General features: G+C 34.9%; 1 protein-coding gene across 13 annotated transcripts in view; it reads left to right on the forward strand.

The window, feature by feature from the left end:
- The window catches only part of FIP1L1 (factor interacting with PAPOLA and CPSF1), a 60,872-nt gene that overhangs the window by 27,169 nt on the left and 18,403 nt on the right, over window positions 1-15,300 (forward strand). For all 13 annotated transcript variants that reach the window (XM_037530474.2, XM_037530476.2, XM_037530475.2 and 10 more), the window contains 2 exons: window positions 11,452-11,545; window positions 12,939-13,095. In XM_037530474.2, coding sequence (XP_037386371.1) covers window positions 11,452-11,545; window positions 12,939-13,095 — 251 coding nt within the window. The remainder of the gene's footprint in view (window positions 1-11,451; window positions 11,546-12,938; window positions 13,096-15,300) is intronic.

The raw sequence follows: 15,300 nt of genomic DNA on the forward strand, positions 1-15,300 counted from the left end.
CCAAAGAAGATATCCAGAAGGCCTGTAGATACATGGCAGGATGTTCATCATTGCTCCGAATAAGATGCTGGTTAAAATCACAGTGAGGTATCGTGTTCCACTGTGAGACTGGAGAGGAGGGTGTGTAGAAAGAGGAACCTATTATCACGCTGTTGGTGGGGTTGTAAATTGATGAGTCATCATAGGTTAGTCTTTAAAAAACTGAAGATGGAACTAACTACAACCCAACAGTACTATTCTTGGGCATTTATCTAGAGAACATGAAGCCATCAATTTAAAAAGCTATATGCTCTAAAATGTTTATTGCAGCACTGTCTACAATCACTAGGACATGGAAACTACCTAAGTTCCCACTATTAGAGCATTACATCAAGAAAATGTGGTGTATCCACATAATGGAATACTAATAACCAAATAGAGAGATGAGATTTTGGCATTTACAGCAAAAACAAAGTTTTTTGAGGGAATTGTGTATGATAAAGCAAGTCAAAGTGACACAATTTTAGATATTGACATAGACAATTCAAAAAATAAAGTGCTTTTAAAAACTAGTGGTCATTAATAGATGAATTAAGGTTTCTGAAGGGGGGAGGGGAGGATGGAGAAGAGTCAGGGAATATAAGGGATGGTGGGAGGAGGAAAAAGACCCAAATTTAAAGTTTTTCGCCAGCAACTCAGCAGTTTTAATGTGGACACAATATTTGTTATAAGGGAGGAAGAACCAGGTTACAGGAGGTCTGTAGATAAAGTGGCAAATAAAATATGTTTATGCTATTTCATAAGATACTTTTTCCCATGTATGAAAATATGATGATAACATTTTCATCTGTTTACTTATGTATAGAGCAATTATATTTGGGGCATTATATACAAACCATATAGCTAGATCTTGGGGTTATAAAAATTAATAAGGCATAATCTCTGCCCTTTCCTGAAGCAGATTCCAGAGTAAATAGGCCCCAAAACATAGGTGTTGATCCTCAAGGATTTCATCTTTACACTGAGGGCGATAGAGAAATATTGAAGAGCTTGGAGGAGGGAATGATACGATCAGCTTTGCATTTAGATTGGTGTGAGACATGATTAGAAGGAACACTTGGAGACCACTGCGATAATTCAGGCAAAAAATGATGCCAAACAAGAAATGATGCCTAGACGGGGGCGGGGGGGCAGTAAAAATGCAAGCCACAAATTGAAAGATGGTGTTTGCAGCCTATGACAAAGGGTAAATGAGCGAACAATAAAGAACTCTGGAACTAAGAAAAACAGTACAAATGCGTCAAAAATTTTAAAAGCTATATTAAGTAAAACAAAAAATAAGAATGGAATATATATTATCCTAGTAATAAATTACATTATTAGTTATATATAAGATCGCATATTTTAGTTTTATAATATGTTTATTATATCCCTAATTTATCAGGAAATTGAAAAGTTACTAGCAGTATGAGAAGTTTTTTCACAGAGTTCAGGTCAGCAGAATTAAAGAATCTGACAGTGCCAATTGTGATGAGGAACAGTGTAGATACTGTGCATGGTTTGTTGGAGTATAACCAGTACAATGACTTTGGAACATGTTTGTCATTCTCTAGTAAATTGGAAATGTGCATATCCTGGGACCCAGGAGTTTTACTATTATTTAAATATTATTGATGAGTGATGAGTGCAGATATGAGTGATTGCAACAATAATATATGATTAATGAGTGCAACAATAAAATGAATATAACTGTTCATATATACATTATGAACCTGTGATGTTGGCTGAAGAAAGCACAGATCCTGTCCCAGGCCTTGTTGCCTTGTTTGTCATGTGTCAACTCACTCAGTCCTTCCACTACCCTAACCCATTCCACAGTTTTATTTTCATGAATTATTTTAGATAAAAGTAGTATGAACCAGTGTGAAGTGGTATCTGAATCTTTTCATATTTGCTTATTTCCATGAATTCAAAAATTGATAATATAATTTATATAGAACCGTTAACTTGGTTATTATAGCACTGGATAACAATGTAGATAGCATATATACTGTTCCCAAAAGGCCAGACAGTAGGTTTGATTTTCATAATGCTCCTATTGATAATGTACCAGTAGCAATGGAATGAAAATACATATATATATATATATATTTGTATAAAGAATAACTGTTACATTTTAGCTGTTTGATGGAGTAGATACTAGATTTGTTTTGTACCTGTGTGAATTTAGGGAAGTTCCCTAAAGTTTCTACTCCTTTATTTCCACAATTGTAAAATGACAGGGCTAGACTATATTATCTGGAAGGCCTTTTCAATACTGAAATCCTTTAATTCCTGCCTAGTCCCCAGGTGATATGGAAAAGGCAGTCAGAAATGAGAAATTTGCCAAAATGCATGGTGAGAGGCAAGGTCAGTTTAGACCTCCTGCTTTTCTGCCTTTAACACCTGTAGGGGCCTCCCCTGGTGGCGCAGCGGTTGAGCACTGGGCTGCGAGGTAGCACCAGTTCTTTCCCCGGTCGCCGGCGAGGGTCCCACAAAACAAAACAAAAAAAAAAACAAAAAAAACACAAAAAACAACACCTGTAGTTCAGGCAAGTTGACTTTCATAAGCAAAGGTGTGGGAGTACTTAAAATCTGTTATATTTAATGTAATTTTAAGCTATATATTCCGTTTGCTGCTGTTAATTTATTACCTGAAATTATTTTGTCAGTCATTTCACTTAGGATGTTTTACTTAAAGTAGTTGTACCGTTGATGCAATAGTTTATTTCTTGAAATAAGATGGTTAGTTTATAGAGAAAATACTAGTTCTCATGTCTGAAAATTATACATGTCAGTGTTTATACTATATAATGCCCTCCTCTCACTGCTCCCCAAAAGATCTTTGAAACACAGAAGACTCCTCCTCTACTTTGTGAATAGTGTCAGGAAATATAGGTAGGAGGAAATTTGACACTGTATTTTCAGCTTTTGAAAATTAAACAAATACCTCTAGTTAAAAGCAAGTTTTTAAATGTATATGTGCATGTATGCACATACATACGTTTCTTACAAGGTAGAAAATGTGATTGTAGCTCTAGAATTAATTGAGTTTTTTTGTTTATTTGAAGCATTGTGTTAGTCTTTGTCTAGAGCAATTAAACAACGGTTGATATCTTTTTCATAAGTTATTGTATTTTGAGACTTGGATTTCTTAATTTATATAATGTGTTTATTAAATTTTGATAACAGTATTCTTCATGCTAACTATCTGTATATCTGGCATTTTATTGGTGAAAGTATTTTATAAATTCAGATTGATAACTCACGTAATAATACCAATTTGTAAGAAAAATGAAACAGTTTAAAGAACACAGAAAATTGTAATAGGCAATATAGATAATTGTCACACTCTTGATATCCAGTTTATTTCTGTTTTGTTTTCATTTTATAACATCAAAATCTGCTCTTAGGTAATTGGTTAATTGGTTAATTAGGTAATTGGTTAATTAAGCTTGTTTTCCAATGTCGTGCTTTTTTTTTAACTGATACATACTCTCGAGAGAGAAATAGTAAAAATCTCTTTTCATGTGGAACCATTAAAATGTTCATACCTGCTTCAATTTCTTATAGTAGTCAGACAAAATTTGAATAAAATAAGGTGGTAAATGAACATTAGATCAACCTCTGCATTTGTTCTTACACTACTTAATGCTAGGTCTTCATGAGATAATGTACTGAAATGATGCACTTTCCTGGCATTTGAGCACTCCGAATGTGTGTTGTTGTGCTATGTGGCTCATAAAATTTTATATGATTGGACATAAGGAGGCCTTTTTTTTTTTAATTCCCTGTAGAACTACATCTTATCAATGGTACATTTTAAAAATAAAGCATAAATATGGCAGACAACGATTTTAAACTCTGCACAGAAGTAACATTTTAAACTCTGCACAGAAGTTCATTGTTACAATGAACACATTTATGTCCACACAGTGAGTCAAAGTTTAGCATATTTCACTTTAAAGTATTCAAGGCTTTTTGTTTGTACGGTAACTTAAATCTTTTCAGGCCCCAGAAAATTAGTATAGAAAACATTGCTGTAGAAAGGATGGGTTTGGGAATTGGTTATACTGAAACCTAAATTCTAACCTTTGAAATCACTTATTTCAGGACACCCAGTAAGTGTTTGTTCTCTTTGGATTTCTGTTCCCATTATGACTTTGTCTCTTTAAATGTATTATTGATAGAAAATACATTACATGTCCTGATGACTGTACTATGATTTTTAGTTTATATTACTTTTCTAGATAGGATTTTTGAGTATTAAATCTTCACCTAAAAAATAGAATATGCTAAATTTTCTTATAACCTATGTATATGCTATAGAGAAACAAAAACAGATATACAAGCAGTCCACAAAACTTAAAAGATCATTATGAAAAGGTCTCTTAGGCATGTATTTGTAGTTCTCAACTTTGACTATGAGATGAAGTTATCTGGGGAACTTTAAAAATATTTTGTTACTGACTTAGAGACTGTAAATGGGCTGGTATGCATTTTGTACATTGGGATTCTTAATAGCTCCCCAGATGAGTTGAATGGGCAGGCAAAATAGAGAACCAGTGGTGTAGAGGTTTGAGTTGGGCTTGGCAGAAGTTTAAAATCTGATGCTAACTCAGCACCTTGGATTTTGAGGTAAAATAATGGATTTAACTATAAGGAGAACTTACATTTGCATAGGATTTTATAGCCTCACAGAGCCCTTTTCTAGATGTCATTTTCACTTAATTTATATTTTCTGCCTCTTTGAAATTCTTTTTTGTTGGTAACTACAAAGAAAGGTGACTCATGCTTCTTCCATTGCAAAAAGATCAGTAGATAGTGTATTTATTGAATAGAAATCTTACACATAATATTTTTCCCATGTCCTTTTTCTACACATGTGCTTTCCTTCCCAGCCTATGTGATTAAATCCATTTTACATGTCTTTCAACACTCATCTCTTTTCTAAAATAAGTCAGAAGATGTTTTGCCAGTTTCCATGTAGGATTGTCAATTATATGTATGACCTGAATTAGGCAGTCATGTCAAGTTTATCTGTCTTTAATTTAGGAATATAAAAGAGTAACATTCTAGTTTTACTCGAAAACATAACTTTGAACTATCTTCTGCCAGTTCCTAGTAGAAGGCCTGTTGTGAGAAAGCATTCATAGATTTCTGCAGGGGTTCATTCTTTTAGAGTAGTGATTCTGAAAGTTTCTGATAAGTTGTGGACTCTTGCCTGAAAATGGCATGTATACATATGCGTATATTTAAGTTCAGGGATCTCCAGCCCATCTATACCCCTATATGCTAGTTATTAACTGTTCCTCATAAATACAGCAGTTCCTCAAATAACTTTTATATAAACAGTTTCTAAGAATCTAGTGATGATATTAAGTGTGGACTTAATATATTAATAGCCCATGATAAAAATGCTTTCATAATACACAAAATTAAATTCGTAGATTAAGCATCCAACCATTAAGAGGGCTAAATACTCAGAATACATTGTTTTGCTTCCCCTGATTAGATAACTTGCCATATTGTGCATTGTTATGCTTCACCCAACATTAAGGAACATTTTGAGAAAGAGCTCCATGAAATTCACATTTGTTTGCATTGCAGTAATATTGGAGACTTTGTCCTATTTCACTGTTTTCAAAGCATGAAGTTGCAATTATTCCTGGGGTGTAAACAATTTAGTGGCCCCAGCCAGAACTTCTTGGTTTTGTATTATTTGTTTTTTTCCTTGTGTTACATTTAAAAATTAATAAACTCGGCCTCCCCGGTGGTGCAGCAGTTGAGCGCTGGGTTGCGAAGCTGCCCGCAGCCTCTGCAGCGCCAGTTCTATCCCCGGCTGCTCCCCCGCCACCGGAGGAGGGTCCCACATGGGGCGCAGACCTCTCCTGCCGCCCGCTGCTCCCCTCAGCAGTATACTTCTGTCCTTCTGCCTGCCCTGCTCTGGCTCTGGTGAATTCTTTCACCCTCCTGCGCTTCTGACTGTGCTTGTATAAATAAATAAATAAATCTTTAAAAAAAATAAAATAAAAATTAATAAACTTGTTTATTTTAAGATTTATTTATTTATGCATACAAGAGCTGGGGTATAGGCCAGAGATGTTGGGGGTGAGAGGATTCACCAGAGACAGAGTAGGGAACAGAACAGGCAGATTGACTGAAGTACACTGCTGAGGGGAGCAGCGGGAGAGTCAGGAGAGGTCTGCTGCGCCATGTGGGTTGCTCTCTGCCGGCCGGGGAATTGAACTTGTGCTGCAGAGGCTGCGGATTGCTTCATAGTGTGGTGCTTAGCCCCTTGTGCCATCAGGGAGGCCCCCAATAAACTCATATTTTAGTATTACTATTTCCTTTATGAGAAGTACAAATCTTTTTTCATGAAACTTTTCTTTCAGTTTGTGTGTTTGCATACTGGATTACTATGCAGAATATATTTTTTTTTTTTTTTTAATTTTTACAAGCACTGGGTACAGTCAGAAGCCCGGGAGGGTAAGAGAATTCCCTAGAGCCAGAGCGGAGGGCAGAACAGACAGACTGACGAAGTACACTGCTGAGGGGAGCAGCGGGTGCGGCAGGAGAGGTCTGTGCGCCATGTGGGACCCTCGCCCGGCAGCCGTGGTTAGAACCGGCACTGCAGAGGCTGCTGGCAGCTTCTCAACCCAGCGCTCAACAGCTGTGCCACCGGGGAGGCCCTGCAAAGTGTTTTAAAGAACTTTGTTGCTAGAAATTTTAAAAACTACCTACTCTTTCATACTTTTAAGACACTCAAAAAAAAGTTTTTCTCTTTGTTATCTGTAAAATAGGAATATTTGCTACCTCATAGGGTTATTAGGAGGAATACATATATATTGCTTAAGACAGTGCTTTCCTGGGCCTCCCCGGTGGCGCAGCGGTTGAGCACTGGGTTGCGAAGCTGCCCGCAGCCTCCGCGGCACCGGTTTGATCCCCGGCTGCTCCCCGGCAACCGGAGGAGGGTCCCGCATGGCGCGCAGACCTCTCCTGCCGCCCGCTGTTCCCTTCAGCAGTGTACTTCGGTCCTTCTGCCTGCTCTGCTCCCTGCTCTGGCTCTGGTGAATTCTCTCACCCTCCCACGCTTCTGACTGTACCCAGTGCTTGTATGAATAAATAAATAAATAAATCTTTAAAAAAAAAAAAAAAAAGACAGTGCTTTCCTAACACGTTATTGGTGCTTAAAAATACTAGCTATTGGGCCTCCCCTCGTGGCTCAGGCTGTTGAGTGCAGCTCTGTGAAGCTGTCCGCAGCTTTGCAGTGCGGGTTCGATCCCTGCCTGCTGGCGAGAATCCCATATGGCGCAGCAGACCTTCCCTGTCTTGCCTGCTGCTCCTCTCAACAGTGTATTTCAGTCAGACTGCCTGTTCTGTTCCCTGCTCTGTCTCTGGTGAATCCTCTCACCCTCTGCATATCTGGCCTGTACCCCGGTTCTTGTATGCATGAATAAATTAAATCTTAAAATAAATACTAGCTATTATCACAAAAAGCTATCTTCACACTTAATGTTTTAATACATGTATTAAAAACTTGTCATTAGTGACGTACTTTACTTTGGCTATTAAATAAGAAGCTCGCTGAAATTTGTAGCAATAGATGAACAGATAACCTTTTGTCTACCTTCCCTTAGTCCTTATTTTGTCACTTTTAAAATTTCTGTTGCATTTTGTAAGGAGGCTTCATACCCCTTCTGGATCATTAGACTCATTAAAATATGATATTTGAATTTAATTATATTTGCAGAGATGCCAATATATTAGTCTGCGCCAGGAGCAAAAGTTAAAGGTTTTGTGTACATTCATTGCCTGTGTTAAATTAGAGATTAATGAAACTGTAGATCTCCACTCTGGTTAATTTTCTTTCACCTTTTTATTGTATGAAATGTCCAGTATAGAGAAGAGAATCTTCATGTCTGCATTAGGTATTTGCTTTGTAGAACTGGTTTGTAAGCCCAGGTAAACCCATGCTGGGTGGAAATCCAAGTTACAGATCATCTTCGTTATAGTGAAGTTCAATCTTTATGCATTGAAATAAAAGTGATACAGCAAAAACTTACAGTATAATATGGTTCTATATTTTCCATAATGTAGTATCAGAATAATACTGGATTTTAAAATTACTCCTTTAAGTTAAATAGTAAAGTTTTTTGGGTGGTTTTTTACTTTTTTACTTATCTATTATAAGATATTTCTGAACAAAATGGTAAACTTCATGTTTCTGATTAAATTAATTTGTATGGTGCAAATGCCTTGCCAAAGGAGGGGTACGTCAATATAAGGTATTATTATTTTTTGGACTCCCTCTACAGATACACTTTTGTTAAGGCTGATTTCTAATTTGCATGATTTTTAGAAGCATAATATTTGCCCCTTTGAATCTTTAGTGACTAAATAGTACATTTAAAGATAAAAAAGGAATACTTCTGACCATATTTATGAAATGAGTACTCCCATGTGTCCGAGAATTTTTGACAGTGGGAATCCTTAGGTCTTCCTGGTCAAAGCTTATAAAATAATCTTTCCTCTTGACATAAAAATTAGAACATTATGTCTGGATTTCTAAGTTTTTGCTACTTTTAGCAATTTGGAGAATTTGCAATATAAATTACACAAATTTGTGAGAATTTTTCCTGATGAATAAATTTTAAAAGATGGAGAGGGAGGTGAATCCAGTGATTGGTAATAGAAAAGTAGTAGAAAAGGAAATAGTCATGTTGAAGGTTTTTATAAATGAAGTCTGCATGGCTATAAACTTTGAGGGAATTCTTTTCTCAGAGTATTCCTGTCTCTGAGAGGATGTTGGCATCTGAGATGACACATGCTTTGATGTTTGTAGCTTTTAAGTTTTAGGGAAAAAATTAAAGCAATATTGTTTCATCAGAGCTAGTTGGATTTTTCTAATATGTAAATTTTAGATTTTTTTTTTTTCAGTTATATTGAAGGGTACAAGTTAAATAAAGCCATTCTTGGTCTTTGGGATCATGAGAGAACCTAGGAAGTCTATGATCGAGGTATAAAATAAAAAAGACTTGAAATACTCTTATTTTAGCTTTTAAGTGATAGGAAAGAGAGGCTTGAGTGTAAATTGACAGTGTACTTGAAGACCTTTCAAATGTCATATGTACTTTTTATAGGACTGTCTTTTTCATGTGTTAAGTATAGGTTTTTTTTTTTTTAATATTTATTTATTTATACAAACACTGGGTACAGTCAGAAGCGCGGGAGGGTGAGAGAATTCACCAGAGCCAGAGCAGGGAACAGAACAGGCAGACTGATGAAATAACACTGCTGAGGGGAGCAGCAGGCGCGGCAGGAGAGGTCTGCCGCGCCATGTGGGACCCTCACCGGCGGCGGGGGATCAAACCAGCGCTGCAGAGGCTGCGGGCAGCTTCGCAGCCCAGCGCTCAACCACTGCACCACCGGGGAGGCCCAAGTACAGTTTTTAATGTAAGTTTTCAAGGTTCGCTTAGGGTAAACTTCCACAAATACTTTGAGTACCACAAGTCTGAAGTTTTTGTTTTGTTGGGGTTTTTTTAAGTAGTTATTTATTGTGTAATGTTGGTTTACAACACTGTATATGTTTTAGGGGTATAGGTTCATATCTCTTCAGATGTTTGTTACCACACCATAGCCACTACCAAAGTGCACCCATAATCCACCATAGTCCATTGGCTCCCTCCACATTTTGCTCTCCACCTCATCCTCTGGTAGTCTCAATTCTATAATGAGATTTCAAGAGTTGTTTGGTTTAGTTTTTGTCTTTTTTGTTACCGTTTATTCCACATATGAGTGGAATCATCCAGTATTTGTTTTTCTCCTTATTTCAGAAGTCTTAAGATTTTCAAAGGCCAGTTATCTTGTGATAGTCCCACTGATACCGGAAGACAATATAGCTTAAGGGAAGAGGTCTGTAGGTTTTGGATTCAGAAAGACTCAGGTTTGCAAGTAATATGGCCACCTAATAGTTGCTGAGGTCAGTGATTTCATTTTGTGGGCCCTATGCGTTGTATTTCTGTGTCTCTAACAAATGTACAATAATTCTTAAGTAAAGGTTTATTGTGAGGTTGAGGTACAATAGGTAGGTATTTAACAAATGGTAGCTGCTGTTACTAGTCATTTTAGGATCCAAACTGTTGTCTGTGGAGGGATTTATGTTACTTTTTTTTTTTCCAAGATTTATTTTATTTATTTATGCATAGAGGAACTGGGGTGTAGGCCAGAGGTGCAGGGGGGTGAGAGGATTCACCAGAGACAGAGTGAGGATCAGAACAGGCAGATCTACTGAAATATACTGCTGAGGGGAGCAGTGGGTGAGACGGGAGAGATCTACTGCGCCATGTGGGTTAGCTCCTTGGCCAGGAATCAAACTCATGCTGCAGTGGCTGGTGATAGCTTGATAGCACTGAGATTTTAGCCCCTGCAGCACCTGGGATGTCCAATATATGTTACTTCATTGATTTACTTCTACAGAGTTGTAAACAGAATTACTTAGAACACAGATATAGGTGAAGAGACATGAACTTGTATCCATCTTTCATTGTTTATTCCTACAAATGTTAAGTATATTTATTTTTATAAAGTCCTTAACCACACTAGATGACTTTTAATAGTATTTTAAAAAATTTTACTTGGGGAAATGATGGGGGAAATGGAAAGGGAGCACAATTAACTGTGGGTGCCTTAGTGGTGGGTGTGGTCTGGTAACATACCAGAAGGATGTGATTCTATCTCTAAATCATTTGGTATTATACCCATGTTACCTCAATAAAATATTTTGTTTTATAAAACTTAACTTGATGGATTTTCCTGTCAAATTTGCAGCATTATTTTGTGGTAGACTTTTCCCTTATACTCATAGTTAAGAGGGATTATAAGTACCGTTGGATAAAAGACAGGCATTTAAATATTTCAATGTAAGTTACCAGAAATGGAAAACTGGTTCCCTTTTTAGTGTTCTAATGCTCAAAATGAACCATTATAAGGGAAATATGCTGTATGGATCAAAATGAACAGTTACTTCCTCTAAAGCCTTTTTGGGAATTATTTTGAGTTTCTTTAATAGAGTTATGATATATATTCATAGTATCCAAAAATTTTTGCTTCCATTTGTTTAGCATTTGTTACCTGATTCAGTTCTACAAAGATGAAGTCATTTGGAGATTTAAAAAATAGTAAAAACCTATAAAAATACTTCAGATTGAAGCATGATTGTCACTGGATGTTGGTTCCCACTTAGTAATAAAAATATTTTAACAGTGCAAAAAAGTGAGTTCTAATTCAGTTATTTCAGTGTGTGTTAGCTGATTTTTTAAAAAGTATATTGCAAAGGATTTTAGATTTTATTTCACACTAATTTATTTACTTGTTTTGTTTTTCAAACATCTAATTAGGTAAAACTGAATTGATTCAATTTTTATGTTATAGGAGATTACCTGGGGCAATTGATGTTATTGGTCAGACTATAACTATCAGCCGGGTAGAAGGAAGGCGACGGGCAAATGAAAACAGCAACATACAGGTTTGGCATTAAAAAAAAATTTTTTTTTAACTGAATACTTAAATCCATGTTTTAATTGAATTTATTAAATATATGTAGGAATTTTTTCCCTCATTATATATGTAATATATAGGTTTATAGGATAAATCATATGAAATATGGTAATAGTTTAAAGAAGAAAAGACTACTGATAATTCTGTTCTCTAATATAACTTAACATTCTGGTACATTTATTTTTTGTCATTAAGCAAGATTGAACTATTGTGATAATATTTTTATGTATCCTTTTTTAAAAATTACCATTTATATTTTTCTATATTCTTAAAATCAATCTGGATAGCTTCATTGTATCAATACATCATAATTTACTTAATGTGACATTTCTGGGTGAAGTGAATTTCCTTACGTGAAAGGATGAAAGGAGATGAGTTACTAATAACTTGCATAATTCAAGTTAAAACTTGAGTAACTGTGACTTTCAACTATTAGCTTGACCACACATTTTTCATTATTTTTTTCTAGGGCTTTCAAAAATGTCCATAGAGTTTTCATTCTTACTGTCTTTAATCATGTAAATGTTCTTTAACACTTAATGGTAAATTTTCTAAAATAGAAGATAATTCTTTTTCCTCACAGTTCCTCGTACCATGATTTCTAAAAGTAATTCTTTTCCCTACTTTAAAAAATAGATTGTCAGTATAAACCTTACAAAAATTTCTGTACTTAAATATGGAAAAGTTAATGAAAGATGGGATTGTATGTTTAAATGATATGCTTTAGCCAGCAAGGATTTGAGAAATATGTAACATCATATTTCCTATTTCTCCTATTTCCTGAATATATTTAGTACTTCAGAATCCCTTAGGGTGCTTGTTAAAAATCCATGTATTTAGTTGCCACTGTCTTAAAAATTTAGTGCCTGTCCCTTATTTCTGATAACTTGTTCCTTGCATCCTGTTTATGTCTGCCTTATAGGCTCTTATTTTGCAACCTTAAGACAGCCCCTGGTACAGTGAATGTTTGGCTCTGCTGCCAGATTAATTTTTAAAAGCTAGTATTTATTGCTGATTATTACATTCCCTTAATTTGAATACTTAAACTTTGAGTAATGAAGATAATACTCATTACATTATAAAGTACTTGTCTCTTGTTGAGGATGTTTTTAACACTTAATTGTTTCTTATTAAGACTTTTTTCCTGTAATGTCTCCTAGCCTTTGAATATGAACATTTTAAAAAGTATATGTGTGAGTATATACTCACATCTATCTATATATGTCTGTCACACACCTAGGAAAATTACTAATGCCTCCTCAAAATATGAGTATTTCTTTGCTTCTCAGATTAGATGAAACTAAATACTGAGTTTAATCTTAGAACATTTATTCATCTTTTTAACTGTGCTCTAATTTCAGGTCCTTTCTGAACGATCTGCTACTGAAGTAGACAACAATTTTAGCAAACCACCTCCATTTTTCCCTCCAGGAGCTCCTCCCACCCATCTTCCACCTCCTCCATTTCTTCCACCTCCTCCAACTGTCAGCACTGCTCCACCTCTGATTCCACCCCCAGGTAAATAGTAAATAAGACATTTGATTTTGGGAGAAAGAAAAAATAACTGAGCATTTTTTAAAATTTTGAATTAATTAAAAAATATATTTGAAAATAACATCTTCGTTAATATCAGTGCATTTAAAGTAGTAGATACACAGTTTATTATATCTTCAGCACATTCACACCGAAACAGATGTCTTACTATTTCAGCATAGCAAAGACAAAATATAAATATACTAAAGAATGTGAAAGTACTTTAATTGTAGTAAACATGATCGTGATCCCCAAACTAAAGTTGCTTTTGTATATGTACAAATTATATTGACTTGTTAACTTATTTTGAAAAAAATTGTGAGATACTTTTAGAATTGGAGAAGATAAAAAAAAATTATATCCCATGAGGTAAAAGTTAAAATTTCAATCTGTTTGTTCCTTCTGTGCATACTGGTTTCCATCTAGGAGACTGCTGGTGGTGCCAGGTAGCTGGTATTTAACATCTTTTAAATGAGACATTAAGCTTTTATAATATTTTAGCCATTTCTGATTATTAATAATCAAACTAGACCGTTAACAATAGGGAGAAAATCAAATAATCCTCAAATTTTATTTTTATTTTTTACCTTCGCCCTTTGATCCAGTGAACTTTTTTATTCTCAATAAGCTTTTAATACTTACTTGCCATAACCAGTTTTAATGACATTAACAAGATTGAGATAATAATTTCTTTCTAGGGAGAATGCCAGTAGTAAATGATAGAAATTAGCTGCTGGTCCTAATTAGAACTGTATGTTTGACATGTTAAAATTTGCCTTCTACTAATAAAGTCAGTTTATACAACATTACAGAAATGCTGCCTTTGTTTCAGGGTGCTTTGCCATGTAAAGTCATTATCAGAGTGCAGAATCACATAGTATCTGAATAATCCTTTACTGTGTTGTTCACCTTGGCCTGTAAATGTTAGCTATTGCTTTGGCCCTACAATTACGACATCTTTAATCCTCTTCCATTGTGATCTCTACCTTCAAAAAAGATAAGAAAGCTATTAAGAAAAATGACTAACTTTAAAGAGTCGGTTGTCAAAAAAATAGAGGAAAGACTAGACTTGCTAGGGTAGAGGTACTCACACCAGATATTATTTCGAAAATTTGTTCCTACAATAAATTTCTTGTTCTGAGCACAAACTATTTAGAAGTTACAACTGAACCCACCATTCTTGGGTCTTTAATATGGTGAGAATTAAGTAAATGAAGAGGAAAGAAATTTAACAGGAATGTAGTTATTCATAAATGAGTTCTTTGTCCTCTGAAAAACATAAAATGTAGAAATAGTTAATTTTGAACCTAGTTGATTTAATAAAATTAAAAACAGTCACTATATATCATAACAGTCCTTATGCTAGGTTACTGTATAATCTTATTTAAACTTAACTGTGTATTAAAGGTGATTTAAATTTTTTATTGAATTTGCTAGCTAATATAGTATATCTCCAAATGGCTAACATTTTATATAGTTAAGTACTAACTGTTAAAGCAGAGAGAGGTGGTATGAATTAATGATGAAAAAATAATTACCTTACTGATATAAAGTATTTATAAATTCTGTAGAATGATAGTTAATAGGTAATGGTGTTATCTGGAAGTATGCTTTTTTTTTGGAAGTATGCTTTTTAAAATATAAAATTATATGATTTCTTTGCCATATACTGTGTTTATAGGTATAGCACATCTTTTAGTAATGTTTAGGATATCTGTGGCATTATACTGTAGAGTACAAATGAGTCTTTTCAGTTGCTTAAACTATTTGTTTAATACTCTCAGTTACATGCTTTTAATATTTTAAACGATCTGTCCAGATTTCCTTTGATGCTTATTTGCAGGTCATATTTTCTTATTGTTTGGTCAGCATATATTGGATTGGATTATATATAGTCACAAATTCAGACGAATTCTAATTCTGGTTTAACCAGCAAGGTGTGTGTGTTTGTACATGCACACCCCAGGGTTTTTGCATGGGGGTATGGAGATTTCAATATCAAAATTTAAAAAATTGAGACGATCTGAATTACCCCCTTTTTAAAACCTGATTTTGAGCTGTTGGACTGCGCACAGGATATGTATTTCCATCAGTTCCCTTCCAGTGTTACTCACAAATATTTGTGTATAGTTCACATTCTCTAAATATATTAGCTAATTGAGTTAGCAACGTATTTATGTATTCATAACA

This window comes from Talpa occidentalis, unplaced genomic scaffold (genome assembly GCF_014898055.3).
Source record: "Talpa occidentalis isolate TD23 unplaced genomic scaffold, MPIMG_talOcc4v2.1 talOcc4.6, whole genome shotgun sequence".
Taxonomy (NCBI): Eukaryota; Metazoa; Chordata; class Mammalia; order Eulipotyphla; family Talpidae; genus Talpa; species Talpa occidentalis.